This window comes from Ammospiza caudacuta, chromosome Z (assembly GCF_027887145.1).
Source record: "Ammospiza caudacuta isolate bAmmCau1 chromosome Z, bAmmCau1.pri, whole genome shotgun sequence".
Taxonomy (NCBI): Eukaryota; Metazoa; Chordata; class Aves; order Passeriformes; family Passerellidae; genus Ammospiza; species Ammospiza caudacuta.
In genome coordinates, this window is record NC_080632.1 from 83,865,620 (window position 1) to 83,878,846 (window position 13,227).

A 13,227-nucleotide genomic window follows, 5' to 3' on the forward strand; every position below is an offset into this window, starting at 1 on the left:
ATTTTCATAAAAGAAAGTTTTTGGTGGAGGGGCAGAAGGAATTTCCCCCCCTACTCACCCTCAATCCCCATGGCTTTTATAGATCCATCCCCTTGCCTAATAAGCCACAGGTGGGGTTTTTTTTTGGATATATTGTAGTAAGGTTTTTTTCTTCTATATATGAGTCATTAATAAGTGACTCTTTCAAACATAGTTTGTTCTTCTTGAGGTTTACAGTGCTTCAGAATTTACAGGCCACTTAAACTCTAGAAGAATATTAATCTGAGCTAATTATGCTAAAGATTGATGAAATAAAAATTCCATTATTTACTGTGAAAATTAAGTCACCTTCTGTTCTGATAATTCAATTCAAGTTTATTTCAAACACCCCTCCCCCCTTGAAAAAAAAAAAAAGAAAAAAAAAAGTTTTGTGGTTAAAAGCTTGTAATTATACATAGCAAAGAAAAAAAAAACCTGCTCCTTGCCTACGGAAATATATATAGTTTCTTAAGATCCAACCCCTCTCTAACCTGCTAACCATCACATAACATATGCCACTTGGCAATTTGTCTCCTAGGATATTCACAAATTTCTTTCCAGTGCTCTCCACCTGTTCCTTCTGCTGAAGATCCCAAGGTTAATCTGCCAATGACCTCATTCCTTGACCCCCTATCTGAATCTAAAACCAGAAATTCAATGCTGATATCATCAAGGCCCTCACAAGGAATGTCAAAGACAAACAATTCATTGAACACTGCATTGGGGGTGCACTTCTTCACATGGGTTTTCTTTTTAGAAATTCTCTTCTTGGCATGGTACAGGTTCACTTTGACATAAGGGTCTGCAATGAAAAGAAAGAGCACAGATCAGCTATTGTACAGTGGTTGAAATTCCTTGATGTAATTTATGGTAAATTCCACAATTATCCGATATATTTACACCACAATGAGTAGCTCTGTCAATTTATTAAAGTTGATTCCTCTCATCCAATTTTTAATTTTTTTTTCTATGCATCTGAATTAGCCCCTTTAATTTCCCTTTATGGTCACCAAAATTGTGTTCAAGGCAGGCAGTGAAGTTTAGACTGCTACCAAGTACAGGTGTTTCCTTAATGAGATAAATCCTGTCCTGCAGTCCATGAAACCAGCAACACATCTACCACATTCAAAGATGGTCAGGAAGTGCACAAAATTCTAAAGGTCTCTGAAAAATATGTAACATTGCACATTTAAGTGTGACAGAAATTGGCTTTTCACACATTCTGCTGGGGTATAATCATCAGCACTAATCAAACCCATGAAAAGAAAATTTTCAGAAAGGAGTGAATAAACTTGGGCTGAGAGAATGGGTGTGATATTTCTGCTGGAATCCTATAGAAGTCAATTCACCTGACTAAATTGAGGCCACCAATTGTTATTGAATAAATTTGATGTTAAACTTTAAATGAAAGGGTATGTTCGCTGTTGGAATGTGTGTCTTTACACCTGTGTTGCTACTGTTGAATATGGGAAGGACAAATGTCCATATTTTTAGCTGCCAACCAACTTTGAGTGTTTGCATTCATCAGAATTATTTAATTGCTGTGAGGTTCTCTTGCTATTGTCTTCAATAATGGCCATATTTATTCTTTCAGAGGAGACATTTTAAAAGCCAACCCTTTCAATTACCTTGGCATTTATTCAGTGAAAGTGTGGGCCTGTTTCCAGGTTCTCATGGTGCAGTGATGTAGTACAAAATCTTCTCTACTGAACCCAGTCAAACATGATAGTTTATGTGAACAATTAACCAAGTTAATCATCAAGAACTCCTGAATACTTTTTTAAAATAAGTAATACTGAAACTGAACAGTATTTACGTATTTTATGTCACAGTTATCAGACTGAACGGGTTGGATAAGTAAAAATTATGTTTTTCCTTGAACTGACAATAAGTGTCTACCATAAGTGGGGTGTAATGGGGTACCCCTTCACTTTCATATTCTATCACCATAATGAACATTTCAAAACCAGGGCTTAATAAAAACACTCACTGGCTTTGAAATATTGTATGCCATGCAAGCATTAGAAGCATCAAAATCAATATCAATCAGTGGTTTCCATTTAGTTTAAGAGGAAGTTTTCTGTTACTTTTGAGCAGCTACTAGATAAAGCTAGAGAGTTCCACTTGACTTTATTAGGCTAACAAAGGTCCCTGAGCACCAGTGACTAAGGAAATCAAGGAGTTGTGAAAATGGAAAAGTTTCTGAGTATAAAAAATTCCCCTCTTCTCTAGGAGGTTGAATTGTGGAATTGTTTATTTTATTCCATAGAAACACCACTTCACTCTTCTCTTTTTCCAAGATTAATGTTGGGATGAGGGGAAAGTCTCAGAGGAAATTTTGAGTGTCCTGAGTGCAGTATGGTGCTGAAATCCAAATATCTATTGCACCTGGCCTTATTGACAAACAGAAAATAATGGAAAACTGTTTAAATGGAGTAGGAGTGCAGGTGCAACATGGCTGCCTGCAGAAGTAGTGCATTCCTATTATAGTCAGCAAGGCTCTCCCAGGGGATGCAAGAAATGCAAACAGATTTTACAGCTTTACTTGTAAGAGCTGCAAAAAAAAAAAATGGTGTTCCATAGGGTCCAGGTTGTGACTGGAAGGGCTTTTTTTACCAAGTTATTTTCCCATCTGGGTAAACATCAAGCAGGTCTGTTAAGATCAGCTTTTTGTCATGCTGTCTTCATGAAACAACCACTATCTCCTGCGACTTTGGGGTTGATTTTTAAAAATACATATCCTCTCTTTTAGTCAAGTAAATTATTAGGCTCAATATACATCTTTTCTCCTTCTGATATGTGGACAAAATTTAGATCAAAAGGAAGATTTAAATGGAACTTGATGAGAGTTGCCTATAGGTTTGTTGCATTGGATTCAAGCTAGGCTAACTTTCCAGATGAATTGCGGTATGAAAAACAGAAAAACTGTATTTTTGGCTGCAGTGATAATTATTCAATGTTTCCTAAAACTACTCCCTTTTCTTCTTGTTTCATAATATTGAGTGAAATTAAAGACTATAAGTTCTATAAAGAAGCAACAGCAGATGTGGTACTATAGCCCTTTTTTGTGTACTGTTGTTTTTGTGAGGCAGTCTTATATACACGACATTAAATTTTACACTGTTGTTATGTTATATAGCCTTAATGTGTCTTCTATGCGCAATTCCAGAATTGGCTTCAGAGGAAGTTCCACTGAATGAAAAATGGCAGCAGACAGGGAGAAGAGAAGATGAAACCTGATCCCTCTTAATGCACCCCAAATTTGGCACATGATAAAGCACGTGTGTCATGCTGCAGCATCCTCCCAGCATTGGCACAGTTCACCTTCTCACCTTGCCAAAAAATGTTAGTGCTCAGTTAGTGCTCAAATTCAACTCAGAGGTAAGATGCTGCTTTTCTTCTGAGATAAATTATATGATGATCTCACTCAATACTGATCTTCTACAAATAAACTCATTTTTTTGTCATAAATAAAAGCTTTTGGTATCTGCAAACAACATCCCACGCTTATGGCAGATGGGTTCTGTTCAAAACAATCATAAAACTCATTGGTTTGCACTGCTAGCAGATGTCACCTTTTTTTGATGTGATTGAAGAACAAATTTGTAAAATACATACCCTGGAAATAAAGCACTGACCTAGATATGAATGAAATGAATAGGCTGTAAATAATAGAAACACCATTTCTGCATGTATGGAATATTTTCAGTCTTTGAAATGCCACCTTTCAGCTGTCTTTTGTCATTCTGTTTTATATTCTTGGGGCATATTCATTATTAAAACCATTACCTGATAATCCTGACACATCAGATTTAGGTAGATGCCTGGCTTTTAGAACAACGACAGTGAGTGTGTTTGTTGTAGATTGATAACAGAGAGAGACCAGTAATTCTCCACGGCCAGATGATTTCTGAGGAAATTAAAGGAAAAACAACAAAAAAAAAAAGTAATAAAACTGTTTATAAGCATTTATATTGACCAAGCTTTAAACCAGAGTTAAAAGGGTTTATGGAATGTCACAGAAGTAAATGCTCTGAAGCTGTATAAAAGGACATACCATATATAGCTATTCTGATTTACATAGTGATTATAATTTTCCTCTATATTAGTTATATAACTTTTCCTATGATTGGTTTTCAGACTGAATAAAATTAAAAAATAAATGGACAATGTAAGTTGACATGACATTACTGTCTTTGGACAGTACAAATAAAATCCTGAGGAAAAAAGAATCACAGCTAAAAAAAGAAACTTATCTTAAACAAAGCAAAATTCCATGAAGATATAATTAGGAGAAAAAATGTAGTACAAGTAAAGAAAAAATATTTGGTAAAGTGCTTTAAACAGGAAGGATTCAAGCTATCAGTAAAATCTTATCCCTTAACACTCTCTAAAGTAGTACAATATACATGAAGTAAAGGTGAGATGAAAGATTTTCTCTATCATTATCTGATTTGAATTTGGAGGAGTAGTGTATTTCAAATGGAGAAGGAAGGCAAGGGAGACAAGAGCAGATAGTACCTTATATACCAGAAAATCCAATAAGTTATCAACAAAATCCTGTGACATACTTATATTTGTTGTCATATAGTGATAGAATTACAAAATGACAGTATTAGCTATAGGTATATTGACTATTAGACATTTATTTTATTAGGCATTATGCTTGTCATTTGAAACCAATCATGGTGAAAGTCAATACACATTCCACTTCCTTAGCAGAGATTTAAGAGTGTGTGTGTTTGATGCCTGTGCATTTCTGTGGTTCAGCTGGAATTGTTATAAATGACCTTTGCATTCTGAACTGAGACAACACAGCATTAAATATTTTTGTCCCAGTAAAGTCAGGAAGTTTTGCTGGCAACTCCACAAAGTCTATGGCTCCACCTTTACTACCTTTAGTACAGCTGCTGCTCATGAGACAAGTGATGACAGCACCACCATGCAAGAACATGCTACAACATCAACCACATAGTCTCTAGCAAATCCCACTTCCCTAACTAAAGACCACCTGCATTCCTCAAGAATGTGCTACACAACCCATGCAGGTGATATTTCCATTGACTTCAGTAAGATTTAAGAAAGAATGATGTCAAATATAAAAGGGGATGGAGGAGAAAGGCAATAATACATAAATATTTTTTATTCTTTCATTTAAAAGCAATTAAAAGCAAATCAGTGGGGTTTGAGTCAGCTTGAGCTAACTGGAATTGGTCCACTCAAACCTGCTGAATAAGAAATTAGAGCTTAGGGCATTAGCAATTTCTTTCATCATGCTTGTTGTAATGGGTTTTTTCTATTGCATTTGTGTAATGACTTCCTCACACTGCCATTAGGAAAGCATCTCAGGAATTGCATTGTGAGCTTTTTGGCTTTTCTCTCCAAGATGGCAGCAGCATTATACAAGAATCATAGCTAACCCTATCACAACACTTTCAAACTTTGAGTAAAAAAGATGTTACCCTAACATTTCTTTTGATGATCTCTCTGTCCATTAGCAGCCTTCCTTCCGACAGTTCAATTCCAGCAAGGGGGATGAGGACTTCTCCAATGACGTCATCTCTGGAAAATCTGTCAAAGCTCAAGATCATGAAGTGAAGTGTTAAGTCTTGAATTTGGCTGTAGGGGATCCCATAAAATGTGAAAGTCTCATCAAAAGCTGGATCTAAAGTTTTTCTCAACACTCTGGTTTTCACCTTGTGCTTTTTCTCAGGCAGGATTGTCATTTTGATGTAGGGATCAGAAGTCATTGACTGTTCATCCATTGCTGGCAGCCCACGAGCTTCTTTGATGTTCACTACAAATGCTTTCTTCTCAAAGTTGTACTCTAAGGAGAAAAAGAGAGTTCCTAGCTTGTCTTGTTTATCTTCAGATGACAGAGAAGTGATGGATTTTAAGCTATCAGGAGATACTGAATCTTTCTTCCTTTCTGCAAAATGCTTAGGAGATGAATTTTCAAGATCTGGAGAGCCCTGCATTTTTGTGGTTGTTTTGGGGAAATTGCCATTTAGATCTCTTTTCTCCAGGTCAAGATGGAGAGAGTTCTTTGGCATTGCTGATTTGTTCTTTGCTTCACTTTTATCATCTGCTCCAAACTTCTTCTTGCTGTTGAGATTCTCAGGGTAGATATCAACCCCCTTCAGAACATGGACAAACTTGTATGGAGGGGTCTTATTGGACTTGGAAGATTTGCGTTGGCAGCAGATCCAAGCAAAGAGGGAGACAGAGAAGACAAGGCCAAATGCACTAAAGATTCCAACCACAGTAGGAATTTCATCTGAAAATCAAATAAATAGCAACAAGCACATAAGCAGCAGTACCTTGAATTCTGCATGATACTTCATAAAGCAATAATTTAGGTAAAACAAACTGATAGGAGACAGTGATATCAGCAGGACTGACAGACTGGAAGTGCTCTGCCACCTGCAGGCACCAGTGTGCAGTCCCACTCCAAGGCACACTTGTTATGATAGTATTTTTCCATACAAGCAGAGTTAGGGAGGAGAATACTATTCCCATCCTAATAATGATCTCTGTTCATAATTTCTATACTGTCTTAACCTTCTGTGTGTAGTTTCTGAGCTTATATGTCTGTGAATAATACCAGCTCTCAGCTGTTTTCAGCTTTGAGTTTATGGAGGTTTCTTGGTTAGCTCAAACACACTCTGAAATAAGTATTACTTTTAGATACATCATCTGCTTTCCATAGTGTTTCCTAGAATACTTTGTGTGCTCAATTAGCTATTTTTTATGGTCTGTTCCCATAATTGCCTGTGGGTATCTCTTGAAAGAAGTGAGTTTAATTGGAGGTTATAGCACTCAACAGTTTCACTGGGATTTTCAATACTTTGCAAGAGGAAATCTATCTAGAAAATTTGGGAAAATTATATAGCAAGTGTCTTATAGCAAGATGGATGTGATATTAGGTAGCACATATGAGTTCAAAGCTGAAAAAATCATGTTAAGTTTATCTATGTTAACCACTAAGCATTTAAGTCACTGGAGCAAAGCTTATGGGGAGTTTGCAGAAAAGGTCAGTACTTCTTAGGAGTAGATAAGAAAAAATAATTCCTCCACAGTTTAATATTAATTCTATACTTACGCTGAATAAAGAGAAACCTGGGCAAATGTTACAACCTCCTTTGCCAAGTGGATATATTATTTACATATGGAGCATCATTAGCCCTTCAAAGCACGCATCAAAGGGTGAATGAGCACAACTAATTAGAAATCCAATTTTGCCCATAAGTAACGTTACTAAGTGAGTTTAAACCTCCCACAATGTAACAATCAGAGTTTAACCTTTATTCCCTGCAACAGTGGACGTACAATGGAATATTAATGTCTTGACATTGTTTATGCATAAAGGCAATTATGTAACAATTCTGTTTCTCTCTGGTCATTCTGGAGCAGTAAAGAGGAACCATCCCCCTGTATTACTAAATCAGCTTCATGCGGTCAAAAGCTGAGCAGATAAATGTGCTGCCAATACACCTTTGCTTTTTAGTGTGATGATTCAGAAAAAAAAAAAAAAAAAAAAAAACCACAACAATACTATCAGAGCAAAGTAGGACATAATGTTCCAGCTCAGAAAGGATCAGGCCTGGCTGTTAATTTTTTATGACAACTTTCCTGGTGCCTACAAGCTGTACTAGTCTATGCACTTAATTGCAGGAACTTAATGAAATGACTGACAACCATATTTGTGAGCAAAAAGTATTTTTCCTAACTTAAGCACATGGTTTTGAGTTTCAAGAATTCCCTGGGCTGCAAACATTTAAGTATACATGGTATAAATAGAAAGCTAAAAGTATTTGGAAACTAATCAGAATACTTTAATATCTTTTAAGAATGGTTTGTACATTTACAATACTTTTTCGTGAGATAATATACTTTTTATAGTAATGGATATTATAATCTACTTTAATTCTACAACTACTGGAAGTAGTGGTACAATCAATTTGATGTTTAAAATATTAATTATCTTTCTTAAATAAGTAATTAGGCAAGAGCAAGATGTCACAAGTGTGGTTAGAAACCTCAAGTGGGTGGAACAGGAAAGAAGATAAAATGGTAACTAAAATGGTTTTATATTTACAACTAATTGTGTCACAAAATGAATTTTTTGCTTTTGTCATAATCAGTTGGTTAACATTCAAGGCAGTGCATTAATAGAAAACATCACCTACTAGTTCTGGGAGAAGTTATTTTTTCGGTTATGTGATATAAATCTGGAGTCTTGTCACTAAGTCAGTGGAATGATCCCTGAATCAAACCACTGCTAAAGGAAGCCTAATGTAGTTTAGAGTCAATATTTGTAAAGCAGAGTTCAGAAATGTTCCCTCTTACTGCTTTTCTCCCTAAAGCAACTTATGTATGTATTTTATAAGTGCACAGACATGATTGCTTCTGAAACTTCTGATACCTCACTGCATCCATGGCATAGAAATTACAAAACTGAAAAGTTCATTGTCATCTTTGTTATTGAAACCAGGTTGGTTAAGATGCATCTGTTCAGCTAAAAACACTGAAATCCTGTATTTTCTTCTTCCTAGCAATGCTCTTTAACTAATGATTGACCTACAATAAGAATAAAAGGAATGGCAATTATTTCAAGAATGACTTGAACAAAGATTTTTCTCTGTGGCATTTACACCATGTAACTCTTGATGCACATTACTTTAACAGAGACACGGAAAACAGCACCAAACCCCTCTCATCCAGAACCGCACCTACAAAAATCTCTTTATCTCTTCCGGTACTTTACCAGGGAGGAGGAACAGGCAGGGAGGAAGGAAGAGAGATTAGGGAAAGAAAGCAAATTCGCACAACTTCTGAAACCTGAAGAGAACTGGGGGGAAAACCAGGTCCCTCCCAACAAGCTGCGTGCTGGGAGGCACCGGGAGGCTCAGCAGAGGCTGCTCTTCTCCCGGGGAGGGGGAGCATCGCCCGGCTTCGGGTGCGGGGAGCCGGGACGCGCTTACCGAACTGCTGGCGGCTGTCCGCTATCGGAGCCATGTTGGTGGCGAGTGATGTCCGCGGTGCTGGAGCCGCTGTCCGCGGTGCTGGAGCCGCTGTCCGCGGTGCTGGAGCCGCTGTCCGCGGTGCTGGAGCCGCTGTCCGCGGTGCTGGAGCCGCTGTCCGGGATGCGGGAGCCGCTGTCCGGGATGCGGGAGCCGCCTCCCCGGATGCCAAGCGACCCGCCCGGGGCGCTGAGCTCGCTGCCCTGCTGTCCCCTGGCTCTGCGCTCTCACGGCGCCCGGGTAACAGTCTTTGCCAGCGCAGTTAAAAAAAAAAAAAAAAAAAATTACAGAGAGAGGAAAAAAAGAAACAACAACAAAAACCACCCAAAACCCGGAGACACGAGCAGTGGGGACAGTGGAGGAGGAGGCTGCAACGGGACTGGAGGAGAGGGGGGAGGGGAACCTTTGGTCCTCCCCTTTGCACACTGATTTGCAACCCCCTTCCTGTTTTGGCTCTTCTGAGTAGCTCCGCTCTGAGACTGAGTACGTGGTTGAAACCCAAATTGACGCAATCCTGACGCTACAGGGCTGAAATCAGCACCTTTGCCGCCTCCCTCCCCCCCTCCCTAGCCACCACACCCTCCCTCCCTTCCTCTCTGTCTCTCTCTCTCTCCCTTCCTACCCCCTCCTCCTCCCCCTCTCCCCGTCCCTGTCTTGGGATTGAACACGCACTCATCGATTATTTTAACTGCCTTGCTGCAGGTTATGAGCTCCCCCACACACCCCTCCACCGGACACAGACAGTGAGATGGCAATGTCTGTGATTCAGAGCACCCTCAGAAAGACATGGGTGTGCCCCTTTTGCCAGGGAAAGATGTATTCATTTGCTTAGTTAACTATCAGCTGTGTATGTTACAACAACAACGTGAAAGAGTTGCCAACCTGAGAGAGTCCAGACACCTCGGCTCCAGCTGCAGGGCACACGATTTTCCTATGACTGACGTGATGAATTTACTGAATTTGAGTCACGAAAACTCCGGATGTGACTTTTCCCTGTGCCTCCTCTCTGCTTCCTCCCAACATCCACCCCCACATAAACATTCAGCCCCCAGTTTGGAAATCCTCTTGATCTTCCTGCAGGTCTGGGAAAGAGATGACTTTACTTCTAGATTTTACTGGTTTAGATGTGTCGTCTCCCAGTGTGAACTGAGAATGTGGTGGGGAGACAGGGAAAGTGTGGCATAGAGGAGGAATGGGGGGGGAGCAGGACAAGAAAGCAGGGCTGCCTATAACTAGAATATCTACAGTGTATAATAAACCAAGCTAACTCCTTGTCAAACAGAGCTGCAAAAGCCAGCACCTGGCATCTGACTCCTCCTGGATTCAAATGGAAGTATAGCAGCCAGGTTTGGAGCTCATTCTTCTGCATAAATGGGAAACAGGTGTTGTTGCTTCTCTAAATAATAAAATCCAGATGCAGACATTGTCTGGCATGACCTGACTCCATGGTCAGCCACTTGGAAGCTAGCATGTCTTGCCCCATTTCAAAGCACATTCTTCCTTCTCAGTGAAGTCAGTGAAGCTCCCGAGATTTTAGAAAAATGTAAGTTGGAAGATAATGGAATCATAGAATATCTTGAGTTTGAAGGGACCTGCAAGGATGATCAAAGTCCAACTCCTGTGAAGAATACCCCAAGAATGCCACTGTGTACCTGAAAGCATTGTCAAAATTCTTCTTGAACTCTGACAGGTTTGGTTCTGTGACTACTGCCCTGAGGAGCCTGTTGCAGTGCCCAATCACTATTTAGGGGAAGAGCCTTTTACAAAAACCAGTGTAAATGTCCGTGACTGAGCTTCAGGCCAATTCCTCATGTCCAGTCACTATTCACCAGAGAGAAGAGATCAGTGCCAGCCCCTCTGCTGCTTCTCATGAGAAACATACAGAATATATATACAGCTGTGTACAGTGATGATGTTCCCCCTCAGCCTCCCCTTTTCCAGCTGAACAGACCAAGGCCCCTCAACTACTTCTCATACTGACTCACCTCTGGATGCTCCACCATCCTTAAAGCCCTCCTTTGGACACCATGTAAGACCTTTGTCTCTTCCCTATACTGTGGCCAAAACTGCTCACAGTGTTCGGGGTGAGGCAGCCCCAGCCCAGAGCAGGGTGGGACAATCCCCTCCCTTGCCCTGCTGCTGATGCTGGGCCTGATGTCCCCAGGACAGGGATGTCCCTCCTGGCTGCCAGGGCACTGCTGACTCAGGTTCCACTTGCCACTGACCAGGACCCCAGGTCCCTTTCTGTGGCACTACTTTCCCAACTCTCATTCCCAACTCTCTCTATACACCTAGGTCTGCCCTGTCATGGGTGCAAATCTGGCACTTTCCCTTGCTGAACCTCATACAGCTGATGATTTCCCATCTCTGTCATTTGTCAAGATCTCTCTTCAGGGCCTCTCTGCCCTTGAGGGAGTCAAAAGCTCCTCCCTTAGCTTAGTATCATTGGCAAACTTAGCCTCCCTTCCAGTCAACATGGCAAGCTGGTGTAAAAGTACAGCTGAATTAAGTGCCTGGCGTATCCTGGGTCTTGAGAATCCATTGGTTAATACTGCTTTTGTTTATCTGCTTCTGCTATACCTTCAGCAACTGGGCCTCTATAAAGATCCAAAAATCTTGCAGGAACAGCTGCACCCACCCCTAATCATCATTAGATTCTAGTCCTTTTAATAAAATGCAGACTATAGCTTGCCATCGCTGTTCCTCTTACAAACACCTGGAGTACAATGAATTTGGGTATAAGAAGACTGAAGAAACTGTTGAAGAGCTCTTTTTTTGGTGTGCTTTGGCAGCACAATTTGATTTAGAATCTTTGGATTCGTGTGTTGGCACAAATCTAGAATCCAAAATCTAAACTTGCCCAAAATGTGTAGACACTGAAAGCAATCACATTTGATTTTAGGCAACATTCCAAGTATATGAACCTCCAGACTTGACTGAAATAAACAAAATCCTAAAAAAATTTGGCATTAAACACATATAACTGGATTATTGTATTATTGTAAATTACTATGTCTGGACTTCAAAAAAAAAGGACTGAGAATCAATATATAGTATATCTGGGTAGTGCATTTATCCTACATGAGCTGGGATAAGCTGAGCATAAATATTATGTTGACACTTGAATTATTGTCAGTAATTATTGAATCTTTTTTTTTTTTTCCTTTTTATTTTTTTTTTTTTCAGCAAACCCTAAGATTTCCTTTGTTGAAATATACATCATTTAGAGACCACATGGAATTATAAAAATGATTGATTCTGGTTTTCTTCTGTTTAGTTTCTCATACGTCCCAGGGATATATAAAAAGCTTTTACGCAATATGTAATTTATTTTAGGAATTCACAGGGATAATTCCCTTTAACATTCAGCGTTTTATTTTTTCTTTTTCTTTTCTGGGACAAGGCTGATGAAATGGGGAAGATATGTGTTCTTTTATTTCTTTTTTTTTCTTCTTTTCAGAAATTCGTGACAGCTCGTGGTAGGTTTTAGACACCAGTAAAAACTTGAGTGGTGTTTTGTGCTGTACAAACATAGAGTAGAGAGCCTTTCCTTTCATCGCAGTTTTGTGCATGTGTATCACTTTAATAAATGTAACATAAAAAAGGTTTCATGACTTTCTAAAGTCTCTGTCTTTAGAAACTTGGAGCTGCCAAAACTGTGTATATAGAGAAGCACGTGTAAACATATCTATAGATATGAAAAAAAAAAGTAATTTTATATCTTCATTGCTTTGGTCAGCAAAATAGCAAGTAATTTTTTTTTTACGTCACATGTGAACCTTCTGTATTTAATACAGGATTCCACTTAATGGAACAGAGGGTTCATCACGGAAAATACTTGAGGGGGAGGTGGAGCACTGAGCTGCTGACACATCTCGAGACAGACAAACGTTTGCTGCCTGCGTTGTGCAAGCACCATCTAGTGTACGTCTCAGAGCCATCAGCACTGGATGACGAACCTGCTCCCCTGTAGGTGCTGCAAGCACAAGGATGCATAGCCAGCCCACTGCTGATTCATTGCACTTCTGGCAGGTGTCCAGAGAGAAAATCACATGAACCCCGTGTGTTTCTTAACCAATTAAATGGTGGCATTTCTGTCCTGCAAAACAGTAATGACTCCTCATTTCTGCAGCTCTAAGTTCTTCACATTTCCCTCTGTTCTAAGGCAGCATTGTGTATACTCCCT

At 39.5% G+C, this 13,227-nt stretch overlaps 1 protein-coding gene across 1 annotated transcript; it reads right to left on the reverse strand.

Moving 5' to 3' along the window:
* Window positions 1-512: 512 nt before the first annotated feature.
* Window positions 513-9,045, reverse strand: SYT4 (synaptotagmin 4). Its single transcript, XM_058824156.1, has 4 exons — window positions 9,003-9,045; window positions 5,481-6,295; window positions 3,808-3,928; window positions 513-820 (listed from the first exon to the last, which is right to left on the reverse strand). Exons 1-4 carry the CDS (start codon window positions 9,034-9,036, stop codon window positions 513-515), a joined length of 1,278 nt encoding a protein of 425 aa, XP_058680139.1. The 5' UTR covers window positions 9,037-9,045.
* Window positions 9,046-13,227: the final 4,182 nt, after the last annotated feature.

Bases quoted from the DNA above. Each gene is read 5' to 3' on its own strand.
- SYT4 (XM_058824156.1), bottom strand. From the start codon at position 9,036: ATGGCTCCGATAGCGGACAGCCGCCAGCAGTTCG. The intron at 3,929-5,480 runs GTAACATCTTTT...TAATTTCCTCAG, and splicing joins TCATCAAAAGAAATGTTAGG to AAATCATCTGGCCGTGGAGA. The intron at 821-3,807 runs GTAATGGTTTTA...TTTTCATTGCAG, and splicing joins TGATGTGTCAGGATTATCAG to ACCCTTATGTCAAAGTGAAC.